Source organism: Sander vitreus, chromosome 9 (genome assembly GCF_031162955.1).
Source record: "Sander vitreus isolate 19-12246 chromosome 9, sanVit1, whole genome shotgun sequence".
Lineage (NCBI taxonomy): Eukaryota > Metazoa > Chordata > Actinopteri > Perciformes > Percidae > Sander > Sander vitreus.
Window position 1 is genome coordinate 12,545,584 of NC_135863.1, and position 17,495 is coordinate 12,563,078.

At 41.1% G+C, this 17,495-nt stretch overlaps 1 protein-coding gene across 1 annotated transcript; it reads right to left on the bottom strand.

Annotated features, from left to right (window-relative positions):
- Nucleotides 1–507: 507 nt before the first annotated feature.
- Nucleotides 508–11,135, bottom strand: alpi.1 (alkaline phosphatase, intestinal, tandem duplicate 1). Its single transcript, XM_078258772.1, has 11 exons — nt 10,974–11,135; nt 9,657–9,785; nt 6,634–6,749; nt 5,662–5,836; nt 4,540–4,712; nt 4,160–4,294; nt 3,996–4,071; nt 3,062–3,196; nt 2,548–2,739; nt 2,108–2,224; nt 508–862 (listed from the first exon to the last, which is right to left on the bottom strand). The coding sequence occupies exons 1-11, from the start codon at nt 11,065–11,067 to the stop codon at nt 588–590; spliced, it is 1,617 nt and encodes a 538-aa protein (XP_078114898.1). The 5' UTR covers nt 11,068–11,135; the 3' UTR covers nt 508–587.
- Nucleotides 11,136–17,495: the final 6,360 nt, after the last annotated feature.

The following is a 17,495-nucleotide window of genomic DNA, read 5'->3' on the forward strand; positions in this document are numbered from 1 at the left end:
TTAGTTATTGCAAGTTAGTAGTCATGATACAAGAAAAGTTTTGAAATAGTCCTTATGAAGTCAATGCAGATGGCTCTACAATGGCAACAGTTGCATGGAGTGTTTCTTAAAGAGCTTCTTGCGTGTGAATTCATGTTTGCATATTTGTCTGTGTTCCAGCCTGCAATGCCTGCCTGTTTGTTAGTTTGTATTTGAATAAGAGCTACTACATGCATGTTTATGCCTGCATTTTGGATGCACTCTAGTTACAAGCTCATGTGAATGTACACTGTGTGATCAAGATGTAGGATATTTATGTTAACACATACAGTACTGTATACGTGTATCCCTGCATTTTGACTTGCCAGCCTGTGTGCATACAGTGATTGTGTGCATTCACTCTATGAATGTTTAGTGCATCAAGTGTCTCTATTGCTGCATGCATACAATGTGTTTGTGTGCGTTGATGTGTGTGTGTGTGTGTGTGTGTGTGTGTGTGTGTGTGTGTGTGTGCGCGCGTGCGCGTGTGCGTGTGTGTGTCTGTGTGTGTGTGTGTGTGTGTGTGTCTGTGTGTGTGTGTGTGTGTGTGTGTCTGTGTGTTTTGGGGGTCATCTGAGTAACCAGAAGAGGCTAAGCAGACCAAATAGGAGGCTCGAGGTTGTGTTCACACAGCCGCTCGAGCCGTGACTGTGGGGGTGACGAGGGCAGTTTGTGTAGGGCTCTAAGCAGGAAGCGTAGGCCATGACGTGTGCCACGTAGTTCTGCTCTTTCACCCCATGGAACAAGTGAGCCATTGGGCCTTTGGCGTAGATGGCCACATCCTCCCCGCCGTGCGTCTCAGCATCCAATGGGACGGCAGCTTGCTGCATGTACTCTTCATCGTCTGTAGAGTAGAGTGTAGAATGTAACCCACAGTTTTAGGCAACTCTCTGCTTAGATCATGAACTGTTCATACAAAACAGATGCTTTTATAGACCATGTCATCATAAATTAACCACAATGTCAGTCCAGATTAACTTCATTCTTCATAGTGACTGTGTCACTCGCAAACAAGTAGACTATTTAGTGAGACACTGTTTTCTCACAGCATTGGATTCACTTTGTTTGTCAATTCAAATCCTGAGAACACCTTTGGATAGCTGAAAGGTTACATTCGCCTCATAGATGTTTTTGTGGTTGTTGCCCATAAAAGGTTGTTTTGCAAATCTGCTGTAATTTACCTTATTACATTTAATTACAACATCTTCTAAACCCAGAAGGTAATTTAAGTCATTTTGATGAAATTATAGCATTTACTGCCTGACTTTTGCGCGGAGTAAGAACAAAAGTACTGACTGACAGTTTCCGTAACTTTTCCTCCCCAAAAACAAACAATACTGGCATTCAAAGGTGGAAAACAAGTAGGATACCAAAGTGTTATTGAAGTTATGATGTAAACAGAGTGCATTATTTGGTGGCTTGGCTTTTGCATCATTGTGGATTGATTTTTGCAAAAAAATCTTTTAGAACTCTTATTATCTTTGACTCTACCTCTATTCTCTAAAACATGTTGCAGTACTGTTTTAGCCCCATGGTCTCCATCTGAATATAGATGCTGACTTTTAAGTGCTTCACATTTCTTCAGAATGATTCATAAAGATTTAGAAATAAGTCTCTCACTTGCATTGCACGTTTACTTAAGGTGCCAGATGGTTTGACTGTGCACTTTTGAGATATAACTAGTGGTTCCAAAAACATAAAGTGACGCCAGTCCTTTGAAAAAGACAAATTTGTGGTTTTAGAAGGTATTTCATCCCTGGATAGAGGTATTTCCACCTTAAACTATACTGGACACACTCATGCAATGATTAAAGCGAATGGTGCAGAACAAGAGGAGGAGGAGGAACTGGATCATTGATTTCCAGTGTTCCACAAAGAAATACAAATAGCTGTAAAGTTGCATGTACGCAACAAGGCCTGTGCAAAGAATAGAACAAAAGACAGCACAGTGAATGCCATAATTTCATTTCAACATATTTCATCTTTGCTTTCCAGGCATGAGTCAGCCGTAACCACATCAGTTCGCGCTGTCTATATACACATCAGCATATACGAGTGCCACATCTGAAAGACATTAGTTTGTGCTTACAATAATCCACCATTGTGATGTTCCCTCTGGTTCCATTTATATGGACATAACCAGGGCCGTTGGCGTACAGGATGCTGGTGAAAGGCATTTTGTCATCGGCTTTCTTTGGTGCCAGACCTAAATGACAAAAAATGAGGGTGAGTAATAAATAATACAGTCACAGTATGTTTTCACATAGAGGCAAAACGAGTATACAGACTCACATGTACTTTATGAGACAAATACAAATTTGAAGCTTTCAACTTGCAAGTGACGGAACCACAGTCTTAAATATTGAGTAAAAACCTCCATATATGAATGTCTAAAAACTAGTCATTACATGCTATTTTCCACATATGGTTTGCATCTGAATACAAATCCACTTTGTAAATTTGATGTGCCTGAGGATGACTCTCATGCCAATTTCAATCTGGACTGAATTCAAGTATTTTGAACCATACCAAAGATGGGATTCCCTCGTGGTGTGTTACCACCAAAGGTGAAGACATGGGAGTGGTCAGCAGTGACCACAGTGAGAGTATCGGATTCCCTGGTTAGTTGTGCAGCGCGCTGAATGGCTCGGTCGAACATCACAGCTTCTGTCAGTGCCAGTTTGGCAATGCCATCATGGTGGCCATGATCAATTCTCCCTCGTAAAAGACCAGCACAAAACAAGTTAATTAGACTTGGCCCAAAACATCTGACTAGTGCACATCAACTAGACTCATTTTAGCAGTAGCTAGTAGCAGCAGTCTTTGCCTTGGATTATTCAAAAGTATCTTAAAAACCTTGAATTGAAATTAATTCCCTGTTTTACATTGACAGCCATGTACAATCAGATTTTAACGGCCTAAGGACCATACAGTAAAAGTCCCTCAATGTATAAATGACCACCCTGACCATAATTCTTCATGATTCTTATAACGACAAGCTTGATGAGATTTTCTATTAGAGGAGTGTTGATATAGTACTCATCTTCCACAAACAGGAAGTACCCTTTGGGATTCTTGCTGAGGATTTGTATGGCCTTCTCGGTCATCTCCACAATCGAGGGGTCACGTGTGCTGTTCCGGTAAACCTCGAACCGCATGTCCTTTGGCTCAAACAGACCTGGAACCATCGAAAAGAATACAATAAATTTACAAAAATTTTGAAGCCACTGTAGAATCAAAAGAAAGAAGACTTTGGCTCTGTAGGGTGGTAATGCTGAGCTAAATCTAAACTGGCAGAGCTAAAGAACAGAGTGAGAGAAAACACAACTGAAGGCAGTTAAAATCCAAACTGCTTCCAAAAGCACGAATGCCATTTACTAATTTACAAATTACTGCATATACTATTTCTATTTTGAAAAGTTGATAACAGGGGTTCTACTTAGACATTTAAAATGTTCAGACAAGCCATTCCATTCATCAAGAAACTTCTCCAAGCATCCTAATAATAAAAATAGTATTATAGTATTATATAACTATTATTGCTGCCATTTAGGGAAACATGTAGGAGCACTTTTATATGTAGTAAAGATTACAGACAGTACACATTTGTAACATACATGAACACATTATAACTGTGCAAGATGGTAACAATTCTGTTGCATCTGTATTACTGTTATGCATCATTACAGCAAGGGATGAGGCCTTTGGTTTTTATTGCTGTTACAATATGGGTGATAATACCAGCTATCTGTGAATTTATAGTGTATCGTCATCATGACTACTTTACATGGCTGTAAAGGTACAAGCTGATTTAACTAGAATCCTCTTGTTTCTGAGCCATTGAAAAGGTTTCGTAACTTAGATAAGAAGTTTATCTGTCGACACCTCAGTGGCACATTGTGTGTGTGTGAGTGTGTACATCACATGCGCATGCATTGTTATTGCTTTTCTGCCTGGGTTAACATATCTATACACACCCATGAGTCGGTCAGTTGCTTTAATATTAATCTCATCAAACTCCTTTCTGTGCCAAACATAGTGTGACTTCTTGTTCTGAAAAACAAACCAGAAGACACTTGAATCTGTGACTTATATCTCAAAATATATGGAAATATTCAAAAGCAATGTTGAATAATCCTACTGGTTTAGCCTTCAGCCACACGTCAATGAGGTTCCTCTTGTCTTTGCGGTCCCCCTTGCGAGAGTTGGAGGTAGGGTACTCTGGGTCTGGGGTGCCTTTTGGGGTCATATACATCCTCCCTCCCCCCAGAATGACCTTAAAGGGAAACCAGACAGAATGGGATCATTATATTTGGTAGCCTATGGTGGTCATGGTACTGGAGACTTATACTGCCCTAATAGAGCGCTGTCGATTTCACAGAACTGCTGATTAATACTTATTTGATTATATGGCTACAATTTAAACCAGAAATAATCTATGAGTCCTGATGATCAAGATGGAAAATGAAAATGCATTAAGCTTTTAAAAAAAATGTGTATAACGGAATTGTTCTTACATACATCAATGTCAACATTGGTGACCAGTTGGGTTGCAATGTCGACGCAGCCCTGTTGGCGGGCGCTGGAAGGAAGATCTGCGTCACTGTACCAACTGCGGCTGACAGAGTGGGCATAAGCAGCGGCTGGGGAGGCATGCTGGACACGGGTGGTGGTCACTACACCAACTGATTTACCTGAACAACGCATAGATACACCCAAATCAAAAGTAAAACTGTTTAGGCAATCACACACAATGTGAAAGTTTTTTGTTGAACAAATGACAGTGGGACCTTAATTATGCACTTTAGAAGTTTACTTATTCAAAATGTTCTTGGACGTAGAGCTGCTCTGGAGGAAGAAATAATAACAGGCTCAGTTCAATGAGTGTAGCCACAGTCCCGCAGTCTTTCCTGGCTAAGTAATGAAGCCCAGTGGAAGAAGTAGGGGGTTATGGAGGTTCCAGTTAACCATATAACGAATTGCTCTCTAGAAAAGCTTGTTACTGTGGCAATAAATGAGTGAAATATCGAAATCACTACTCTTTACATGGGCTTTATTTTGTGGTGTTTGCTGGTCTAACTACTAATAATTCAATTAAAATCCTAATCAAATTGTGCTTGGGAAACTTTGCTATTTTGGCTCCAACCTTGTTTACCTTTAACAAGAAAGTACTGGCTCCTAGAAACGTGGTTATAATAAAAATTGTATTGTTAATGCTTGTATTATGTATGTATTGTTAATTTCCTTAATGGGAAATACTTTAGTACCATTGGAATGTAAATTACACATAGCAATCATAACTGATACATCTTGTTGCAAGTATAATATTTCTAATAATGGACACTAATGATCTCTCACACATGAATCATAAACTGCCTGGACACACAGGCAGTTGCACACAAATGATATACCTTGTGCATGTGACATACATGACTATAACCACAAGGCCAATGTGAAATTATCTCTTATTTAGACATATTTTGAACATTGGACTGATGATGCTAACGTAGCAGGGAACAATCTTATCAGATGATTGACTCATATTTTATTTAACGGCAGATATGGTCATTGCATATCTTGAGATAGGAATGTGACTCAAACAGCACACCAACTACACTTTACCAAGCTAGTTAGTGGCTTTACCTTGTGCTTTAGCACGCCGTAGTACTGAGTAGACCTCATTACCGAAGGTGGTGTTACACTCGTAGGCTACTGCGTTAGCACTGAGCCCCACTGTCTTAGCATTGGCCTTCACCCCACAGTGGTAGGCTGTGGCTGTGCTAGCACTGTCTGCTACCTGCTTGTCCACACTGTAGGTCTGTGGAGTAAAAGCACCAATTAAAGGACAGGGCAGGAAATAAACATATATTTAAAGTATAATTTCCATCTCTATTCTACAGGTTAGAACACAGAGACACCAAAGACACTGAATACTCATTCACACTCACATAATAATGGAGGGATTATACTTGGCCATGAAGCTGAAAACTACTTTTATCTGACTTTTGCTGTTTTTAATGTTTCTATCCCAATATCAGCATTTTCAGTTGAAGTGTTGTTTATAGCAAAATCCCTTGAAATAATTTTCACACAAAGGTTTGAGTACTTAATTTGAAGCGGGACTGTATGAGGCAAAAACACATGCACGTGCTAATTTACTACTTTGCCATTTTCCTAATACAAATCAAATGTTTTTAAGGAGATCTCAAAGCTATAATACATGTTAAACTGTAATCAGGACAGGAACATACACAGGTATTTACTGGTCAATGATGAATATGCATTTTTTTTATTAGAAATAATATTTCCAGGCACCATCTGTGGAGAAGAAAATTGGTTCAAAACAAATCTATATTTAAGGGGTAACCCTATAAATGGTGCATGTAGTGAATGCAACATGTACTGATCAGGACATTACAGAAAATAGCATATATACATTGATTATGAACATTATAAAATAGTCTTATTTCTGAGAAATAGGAAATTGTTCATTAAAAACAGTTATATGATGAAACCCTACTGCCACCTTCAAATTACAAATTGTATTGTAGCACAACTGAATTTGTTGGTAAATAATGACTGATGAGCTAAATGTTAACAGTGTTGTGCTTTCACCTTTGACAGGGCCACATATGGGAAGGTGTCCATGGCCAGCATTGTCTCCTCGCCTGATCCGCCCTCCATCTGACCTCGCAGGATTCGAGCTGCTGACACCGTGGACACACCCATCCCTGAGAAACAATGATTTACAGGTAAAGTCACTGATACTGTATGGACATATTAAAGAAACAATGATTCAGAAATCTATATTATTAATGTGTTCACATTATGTGAAGGTTTACTGCCCTCTGCCCAGTTAGTGACTGTTTCAAAAATCCAGACCAAAAATATTTAAATGTGTTTGTTTGAAAAGCTCAAACTATAACTGTCAGCTTGAAGGGAAAAAAATGATTCAGTAATTCTCTAAACAAACTAAGTGTAAGCACGTCAAGGCCATTAACATCAACTGAATCCACAAATGAACAGGGCATTTAAGGCAGTGGTTGTCTAGGATAACCACATCTTCAAACAAAGTCATCACACAGACCAAAAACGGACTCTTACCAGGCAAGTATTCAGACTACTGTTGGTAGAACATATAACATATAAACATACTTAAAGATTCAGCTATGTCACTACCTGGCATATATTAGTATAGAGTATATGTATTTAGATTTTCTATGAAGGGATCCGTTTTATTTCTTCCTGTGGTCCACTATTGGATTTCACCCCTGACTTTGAAAACCATACTTTACGAAGCCTATGTCACAGTGGTGCACTTAACTCTCCCTTTAACATCACAGTCATAAAACTGAGAACATGTTCTGGGCAGGGCATTTCTGGAGAGATGCACAAAGAAAACTCAGCCTCAACCACCCAGAAATGAGACTTAGTAGGTTTAATTATTATTTATTTAAAGCAGATATTCTAGTAGTTAACAGGAAAAAAAACACTTTGAAATATCTGTGCCTTTAAACAGATCCCCTATGCAAAAAAATTATTTCTTGCCTCCCCAGCTGTAAATATACCACGCCAGAGACATTTAATGTGAAAACTGTTCCAATCAAATCCAATCCAGATGGAAAGTTTCCCCATAATTGTCCCTTTGGTAGACAGTACAGTCAGACATGTAAGGTGTCAGGAGTGGATCTTCAGGTAGACAGCCAACCCCTGCCACCTTAAAGATACCCTGAGAAGTTGTTGATCACTAATAACATTATGGCGCAATGTTTTAAGCGTAGCTCCCCATTTTGTTTAAAAACTGCACGTACATGCACAAGCACGCTGGTGACGCAACTCACATCCTGCAGTTGGTTTCACGCTATTCAGCTGATTGACAGTTCATGCTGCTAACAAACATAGCAATGTAACAACAAAGGCAGTGAAGAAGACTGCTAGTAGTAGCAAGAAAGCATGCAAATGTTTTGTGAGGAACAAAAATACAATGCAAAGTTCAACAAGTTGTCCTACTTTAACAACAAAATAGGCACAGTTTGTGCCAATCAGTGCTTTGCAACATTAGCAATCTCTTAGAGTCGCGTTTCTTGCCACCTGACAAATGTAAGTACAATATTCACTCTCACTCTAGCTCTGTTTTGGTTTCCACCAACTCCTGAGGGCAATATCTGGCTCTTTAGCTGCAAAATGTTCCATTATGTTTACAAGCTAGTTCCTAACTTTAGATTAAATTGCTCCATAAACCCAAGGGGAACTGTAGTCAGGAGTCTGGGGGTTGGTCACTGCAAGTGACCCCTTTAAAGGTGCTCTAAGCGATGTTGGGTGACGCACTTCTTGTTGACGTTCAAAGTATTTTCAAACAAAACGAGGCTAGCTTGCCCCTACCTCCTCCTCATCACGTCCCCTCCCCCTCCCTTCCGTGCTTCCGCACACTAACCCCCCAACTCCCACCCTCAAATCCTTCTTGTCGGTTAGTGGCTGGAACATTGGAAGACTGTTTGTTATGTTTCGTGGTGCAGGTTGGCACAATTTGTTTTTGTTGGCGTTTGTGGAGCCTGGGCTGTCTACAGAGCCCGCGTGTTTTTTTTACAGTGTGTTCAGGGGACAGGCAGCTAGCGGATAGTGAGGAGATGTTTGCTGTGACAAAAAATGTTGTAGCCTAAAAAACGCGATACATCGCTTAGAGCACCTTTAACATTAACATATCAATCAGTGTAGCTTTAAGTTTATGCAGCTAAAACTACTTCCTCTCTAAAGGTGTGGACACAGAGCCGACGGCCAAACGTCGGCAGAAAAGGCAGTTGGGCTGATCAGTCTCCCCGAGTTGGTCAAAAAAGTGCCTCGGAACAAACCAAAGCGACGAAACGTAATACGTCTCCATAACAGCAGGTGGTGCTAATCTGTATTGTCGCCCAAAAATGAAAACCGGCAGCTGATTGGACGAACGCATCACGACTTCTCCGGAAATTCAAAGACAGACTGTCATGGCGGCTTGTTCAGAATACGATCTCATATTGTACTAAAATAGTTCACCGAAACTTGTTTCTGAAAACATTTCAAGTGAGAAATAGGCCATACAGTTGCTGAATCTGTCTTCATTTCAGATCGACAAAGGTCAGTTTAAAAGATTTTCATCAGATTTTTCCGCTGATTATACATGTCAAATCGGCCAAAATGAAGGACGACGGCCCTTCGGACGAACGACGGCACGGAACACACCGAACAGACTCGAGTCACTGACCTCGCCAGACTGTCCAACAGCCGATTATCGGCTCTATGTGTCCACACCTTAAGAGATACAGCAAATGCCTTTTTTTATTCATTACTCACACAAACTCCAAGAGTTTTCTGGTCAAGTCCGCATTATCAATTTTGAATTGAACAAATGATTAAATAATGTCCAAAGTTTTAATACAACCACTTGCTCATCAGCCTTACACATGCCTGCTCTACCAATCACTTTCCCTCAATCCATTCTGATGCACAGCAAACAGTGTAAGTGACACACTTGAGCATTGACTTGCATTGCATATTGAGCTGTGTCATTGAGGCTGAAAGTAGCAGCTTTTCCAACTTCAACCACAACCAAGTCAGTGTTGAATGTTTGCTGGAATATATTCCATAATGATAGCATGACCTACCGTCGCCGAGGAACAGGATGATGTTCTTGGCTTGGTGCTCCCGAGGGCGGAGTTTCAGCGCAGCATCCAGTGTTGCCCTAGCCTGAGCATCCCAATAGGCTGGTTCCCTCTCAAGTTCATACAGCATTTCTCAGTGGAAACACACACATAGATGGAGAATGAGATGGGTATGTGGGGATTGTGGATGGATATGTCAGGTATAGAATCAGGCAGTGGTGGAAGAAGTGTCCAGCTCCTTTACTTAAGTAAAAGTACTACTACCACACTGTAAAACATACTCTGATAAAAGTAAAAGTCCTGCATTGATAATGCTACTTGAGTAAAAGTATATAAGTATCATCAGGAAAATGTACTTAGTAAAGTATTTAAAGTGAAAGTACTCAACGCAGAAAGATCCTCACATTTGAAACTGGAAACGATCAAAACAGTTCTGTCAATCAACTAAGTGTTTAATCATCTAATCATTTCAGCTTGTACTTCTAGGCCTATATATTGTTGGGTAGTGTAATTTATAATAAAACATATTTTATAAACTAAATGTGTTTTGTGGAGCAAAAAGTACAATATTTCTCTGTGAAATGTAGTGGAGTAGAAGAAGAAATTGGCATGAAAATTAAAGACTTGAGTTAAGTACAAGTACCTCAAATTTGTACTTATGTACAGTACTTGAGTAGATGTACTTAGTTACATTCCACCACTGTAATCAGGTGTGATATTGATTGTATACGTGTGGGTGTGTGGTGTTTGCATGCGTGGAATAGTAAAGCTCCAGAACACAGAGGCTTCAAGTGAATTCAAGTGTAACTGTGGGTGCCTGCACACTCATGCATCTCTCTCCGTCTTTTTCTGACACTTTGAATTATATTTTGCCTGGGGTTAAACAAGAGAGGAGGCTTTCTTAAGCGGTGTCAAAATGACAAAAACAGCCAAGAAGACACTTTGGTTTCTATCCGTTCATGCCTACTGAGAGTCACAGTGCAGGAGGTCAAACAGGAACATCCCTCCTGCCACAAATCAAAACAACGGAAAGGCAAACACCCCATCCCACATTTTACATAAACAGGTAGACACAGTTAAAAATATACTTACGCACTTTTGTGCATCTACACTTTCACAGACTCTTCATTACACCTACACACCTGTGTTTGTGCTCATGAATGCAGTTGAAGTTCTCAAGCACAGTCTGTTCTCACATACTCACCCTTTCCCAGGCTGAGGTTACCTGCTTGAGTCCCTCGGCGCGTCCATTTGTCTGCCCACAAAGTGCTACTAATATCCCAACCACAGGCAGCAATAATAAGTCTGTCGTCTCCTCACCTTGGCTCTTCATAGCGGCCCGGCCCACAGCCAACAGTACGGGGCCCAGAAGGATGAGCAGGAGATTGGGGGTCCTGCAATGTGGCGTCTGCATCTCTAATCCAAGCGACCTGGAGGCTGGAGAGGTTGACAGAGCCAGCTTTCAGAGCAGCACACCAAGACCAAAAGAGACAGGGAGAGAGTGTGTGTGGCTGCTAAGACCTCCGGCCCTGCCTTTTTAAAGCCCCGCTGGGTGTGTAGTAAGGAAGTGCCCACGCCAGCTCATAGGCTTAGAGCCACAAAAGAGGGAAGAGAAATGTGAGAGAAGGGGGAAGAGCCAGGGGAGAGAGAGAGAGAGGGAGAGAGAGAAGCTGGGACCACACAAGAGTGCTGTAGCATCACAGCCCCTCTACTCACTTTGATTTCTGAAAATGCACCACCCCCATTTTATTGTTTTAAAAGGTTGCTTGCATTTAGTTCTCCCTCTTTTCCCTGCCCCCCCCCACACACACACACACACACTCTGAAGTGTGATAGGAATGTGAATGGTCCTTTGATATGGTAAATGTAAAATGGGTCTTTTTTTTCATGCAGCAACCTTTAACAGGGAGAGAAAAAAATGGCTACCCAATTTGTGTTGGCATCCATCACGATACAAATCATAACTGTGTCTTTTTCCATTTCTCCCCCCTCAACCCCCCCCCCCCCCCATCCCTTGGAAAAACAGTCCAAGGGAAGAAAGGGAACGAGGTTGGAAGCTATTCTTGAAAATATCATGATTGAGTCTTGATGTGCTCTGCTTTTCATGTCAGGAAAATTGTCATATTTCCATTTCCCCTATCTTGCATTTAAAAGACCCCAACATTTTCCCTCACCAAGTTGTCTTGGCTGGTTTTTCCGTGGGAAGTGAAGCGGGTTTTGCATTTTTCTTCTGTGAGGTAGTGGCTGCGGAATACTGCCTGCAGAATGAAAAAGTCTCTCTTCTACGCAAACACACAACAGTTAATGTGTGAAATGAAGTGAGTTGGGCCAACTTTGTTCCACTCGGCCAGAAGAATCGAATTCCCGAGGAACGGGTCTCGCCTCGTGAACCCGGGAGGCTGAATCTTGTTACAATTCAGTGCTCTGGAAGACCTCTGCCTTCTAGAAGACCTCTGCCTTCTGGCAACCGCTCACCCGTTGCCAACAGGAGTTTGCAGTTAGTCACATGTGCCTAATCAAGGCTGCAATAAAATCATAGCAGCGATCTTGGTAAAGAGGCCTCACATGATGCGGCCCACACCGCATGAACTGGAAATACCAGCGGCAATGTGCAACGCGCAAAGAGCAGGAAATCTTGTGGAGGCCTGTCTGTCTCCATTTGTTATGGGTTTGCCCCTGAGAGAAAGTCTATCTTATGTTGGGAAAGTCAAATTAGTTTCCTGCAAGACAAGTGTAAACACCTGGTGGCTGTTTTAGGTCTCAGCGTGGATCATCCATCCACCAAACGGTGCTTAGTAGCTTTGCTGGCTGATTATATGGCAAGCTTAATGCTTGTGGGAAGGCGGCAAACTCCTGGGAATTTAGAAGAATGATGTAAACAAAGCAGAGCACAACAACAGTTTAAGAAATTCAATTCCAATGTATACGTTATAAACATTTCAGTAATGCAACCAATTTCTGATTTCCAACATAAAGTATCTAAAATTAAAGCCACTGATTCATAGGTTATACATAATATTTCCAACTTGATCTACTGTATGTATTACAAAGTACCAACATTTGTCACCTACCTACCTCCAAAGGGTAGATATGTAACTTTCTTATTGACAGCAAAAACATATATCATGTTTTTATTCCCCTGAGCAAAGCAGTCATGACTACAAGTAACCATTGAAATAAATCACATGCTGCGTGCGGAGTCTCTGCTTGTAGAATATATACAGTATAGCCTACTGTATATATACATTTCGTGGCCTATAATGGAGAGCAAGTGTATATGGGATATTTATAGTGTAGCAGATGGTGACTTGTGTACACTATTGAGATCACGACGCAGAGGAACTCATACAGTGGGGGGCTTTTCTTCATCATGTGGTGCGTTCAAACTGATTTCCTGTTCTACCCAACCAAAACAAAGCACCTGTTCATGAATTTTAAAATTATCCAGCCTGGTAAAGAACAATCATAACCCATGACAAGGACTAATACTAACTGTTGCTAAAAACAGTATATTGTTTGTTTTGAATCTATGACAGCCATTGCTTCATATAAAGTATATAGGTGTCACGTCTCTTTCGAATGGTGAATATTTTACTGTGGAAGGAAATTCTACACTTGGGCTATATCTTTTCCTTCTTGTTTTGCTGTTGTCTGCTCTGTTGAGAGTTTGCTTTTCTAAGGTGATGCTATTTTGTTTAATTCAAATAAAGTAAATGAAAAGCTCATAAGAGAAAATAGTCATCAACAAATTGTCAATGAGACCTAAGCTGGAGGAGGTCATTGTATTAAATCCAAGTTCTACACCACCTCCCTTTCTGAACAGAGTACCAGAATATAAGATATCAAGGAGCAACAAACTATTACAAGTTCTTTAGAGGGGGTTCAGATATAATTATATAATTTCCTTGGAGTCCCTTACTGAAAATCTATCCTCCCAGTGTCCCTTGATGAAGTGTCAATTGGCATTCTAGTGTGTACGGCACGAAACATGTAACATCGATGCCCTGTGTTAATTATCAAATAAAGGAAAATCCCCCAAAACCACCACAAAAATGAAAGAATTGGTCGTCCTGGTGGATGATAGGGTTTAAAGGACAATTCATGCGCAAAATGAACCTAGGGGTTAATAACAGATGTGTACCCACTCTGTCGTTCTTTGGGACATGTTTTCATGCTAATCGAATGTGTTTGTAGCTTGTAAGAAGCTAGCGCGGACCGCTGATTAGCTTACAACTCTAGTATTCGGGGCACAGGGAAAGTAAAAACAAATTGCTATTTATACCACTAAAAAGGCTCAAAATATCACCAAACTGCAACGGTAGCATAATGAGGGTCCCTAAATGTTAACCGAAGCATTGAGAACATTGTAAGTGTACAGACAGTTTATTGAACGAAGAGCTGCGGGAGCTCCGTGAAAGGGCTACGAGAGAGAGAGAGAACTACCGGTAGTCAATGCCGCAGCACAGCCTCGTACTTTGGGAAACTGGTGGCGTACCTGCGGACATTGTGAAGCTATGGCCACCGAACAGGAGTGTCTGTACTGCACGGAGTGGGACCTGTTGCGTCGCGACACCCAAGAGACACAGTGTTTTGTACAGTCTGAAGATTTCCCCTCTCTGATAAACAGGGCTGTACTTGAAATGTCCCGAAAATAAATTGGAGATGGCAACCCAGACCAGAGGGACCAGATGGACAGTTATCCACTGAGTAAGTACACTAGACAAGTTATGCAGAGTGCGATTATTTCAGATATATTGAGCAAATTGCTTTTGATTTTAGTTTGCATCGCCAGCTGTAAGTCATGACTGGTTTTCAAGACGGCGGCGGCATGTAAACATGAACGCGAGTGTCTTTATAATGTATCTTTTCAATAAACTGTCTGTACACTTACAAAGTTCGCAATGCTACGGTTAACATTTAGGGACCCTCATTATGCTACCGTTGAAGTGTGGTGATATTTTGAGCATTTTTATATATGTATATATATGTATAAATAGCAATTTGTTTTTACGTTCCCTGTGCCCCGAATACTAGCGTTGTAAGCTAATCAGCGGTCCGCGCTAGCTTCTTGCAAGCTACAAACACATTCGATTAGCATGAAAACATGTCCCAGAGAGCGATAGAGTGGTTACACATCTGTTAATAACCCCAAAGTTTGTTTTGCGCCGGAATTGTCCTTTAAACCCTATCATCCACTAGGACGACCAATTCTTTCATTTTTGTTGTGGTTTTGGGGGCTTTTCCTTTGTCTTTTGCAGCTATCTCCTATTCCCCGGTCTCAAAAAAAGCATGATAATAATAATATTTTAAAAAGAAATCCTCACAGAATGGAAGAACATCCAAGTGACTTGGGATTCCTGAGTTCTTATAAAGATGTTTCTTGCAGGGGTTGCCCTGTATGGTTGCTATGTAAAGAACCTACAGCAGACCACACTTTACAGTTACACACATACCTCTTCACACACATGAGCACTCCCTCCCTCCAGCATCTGGATCCTGAGTCAGACTCCCCTAAAAGTAAATTACAAATGTTGTACTCCCCTCTGCTCCCCTTCCCTATGCCAGGCTCCTTTAACCAATTCTGTAGATTCTGTTAGCCAGATTTTTGCATCTAGATTACAACTCATGGAGGAAAATGTTTAGGTTCAGGTTGTCAAAGCGAGGATGTACATGTGGGTGGTGCCAGACCACACAACCACAATTTCAAAGAAAGAGCCAAATCCTTTTCACTGCTTTTGAAAGATGGCTTTTAAAATTATTTATTTTTAAGATATGAGAGAGAGAGAGAGAGAGAGAGAGAGAGAGAGAGAGTGGGCCAAGAATATTGTTGGTCAAAGTTGTAGATTGGTAACTTACAGAAGAGAGAGAGTAAGACATCCAGTGAAAAAAGAAAAAGACGGAGGAGACAGACGGACTGCCAGATCTTAGAGAGAATAAAAACAGAGACAGCACTGGTGGAACAACTACACTAAGTCTGCAATGATGCCTGTGATCTACTTTGGCCTCAAAACAAAAATTAACCCCCGAAACACACACTCATAGAGTGACATCCACAAGACAGGGGAAGAATATATGTCCATCAATTTAAAGAGGTACCATAAATGATGTAAGCCCTTTTAATGTGCAACGCGGGTGACTAAGATCCCATCTCAGAACAGTTTGACGGCCAGTCATAAAAGGTTTTACTGCTGGCATGCAACTCAATTGGGGGACAATTACAAGAGAAGTACAGAGACACCCATGTCCTGACACAAGACGGCTCACAGAAACTACGGGAGAGATTGCTACCTCGACATTAAACAGTCTCAAAGTTTTGAGAAGGGGCCCCTCTTAATTTTTAATTAGACTCATAAAGGAAATATGGAGTTTATCCTTGTTAAGCTGTAGTGTGTGTGTGTGTGTGTGTGTGTGTGTGTGTGTGTGTGTGTGTGTGTGTGTGTGTGTGTGTGTGTGATTGTGTGTGTGCGCCTTCCTTGCCTCTTTGTGATGTGTTGTAATTGTCTATAGTTTGTTATGTCTGAGTTCAGACCAAAAGTTATGAAAAAGTTAAAGTCATATCCAGGCTTATGGCTCCAGTGTTACCGTGTGCATTTGACATCATGTCATGAAAAAATGCTTTCATGGGCACACACTGACCACATTAAATATTTGCTCATGTTTGTTGGTTTGCTAACCTTCGCCCTTTTTCTCGCTCTGTTAGCAACATCACAAATACAAAATTCTGACTCACCTGCGCAGCCACATCCAGTGAGAAGTAAGCTCATCAACAGTATCATCTTGCCTTTGAGTCTTAAAACCTCTTCAGTATATCAGACTTATTTCTCTTTTCCCAACACTGTTATAGTTCTCTCCACTTTGCTCTTCGTACTCCCCGCAAAGTTTCTTACCTCCAAGGAATCCAGAGAAGTAACAAATGACTGAAAAAAAGAAATTATTTGCCTTCCACCACTACCATTTTGTAGATTTGGCTTACATCTTTTGTTTGAGGAAGAAGCAGAGGAGGAGGGGGAACACACTTACTTGGACACTCACACATAACTGCAGTACCAGCAGCACTCACCTTTTTACCAGTTTGCGTCACATATATCCATCAAATCAGAGAGCGGGCCTGTTTCCGTCCTTATGCTGCCCATCTTTTTCCTCCACAATGCATCGTATCAAAGTGTTTTTTTCTCTCAGTCCTTTGTGGACACTTCTGTCAGCAGCTCACACAGGTTAGGGCTTTGTAGTTTGCTGCATGAAATTTCTGAATTGGTTTCAAAGGAGTCAAAGTGGGACAAAGGGTTTAGGGAATGCAGGGTAGTAAACAAGTGTGTAGATGCTGTACATTACAAAGACGAGCATGTGAAAATAAACTTGTACTTTAATGAGCTAAATGTTGATTGAAAACCACAATTAGAGACAAGACAGAAACAGTGGAAACCCAGTGAGATGCATTTGTAGTCAGGATGGTCGAGCGTGGTCTGATGGGAGAACGGACTTTCAATCAGCACACACAACTGTGGAGTACCTGCTTGCATTCCTCGACTCCCACTCAAATAAGCACTCTGCTTACCCTAAATCTCCTCCACATCAAAGAGCCCTCATTACAGGAGCTATCAAACATGCACAGAAAGATTCAGGGAGGGAGAGAGAGAGAGAACCCCCGAAGGAGGAATGGAGATGGGAGGGCAGAGGGGGTGAAGGAGAGCAACCACAGTCCTACTGCATACAGACGTATCGTTCAAAACAAATCAATTCCAGCTGCTATTTGCCTCATCTGGCAAGACCTCGGACAAGACCAGGCAGAAGACATAGCCCTGCAGCGGCCAAAGAACAATGTGCAAAAATATTCCCAAATAA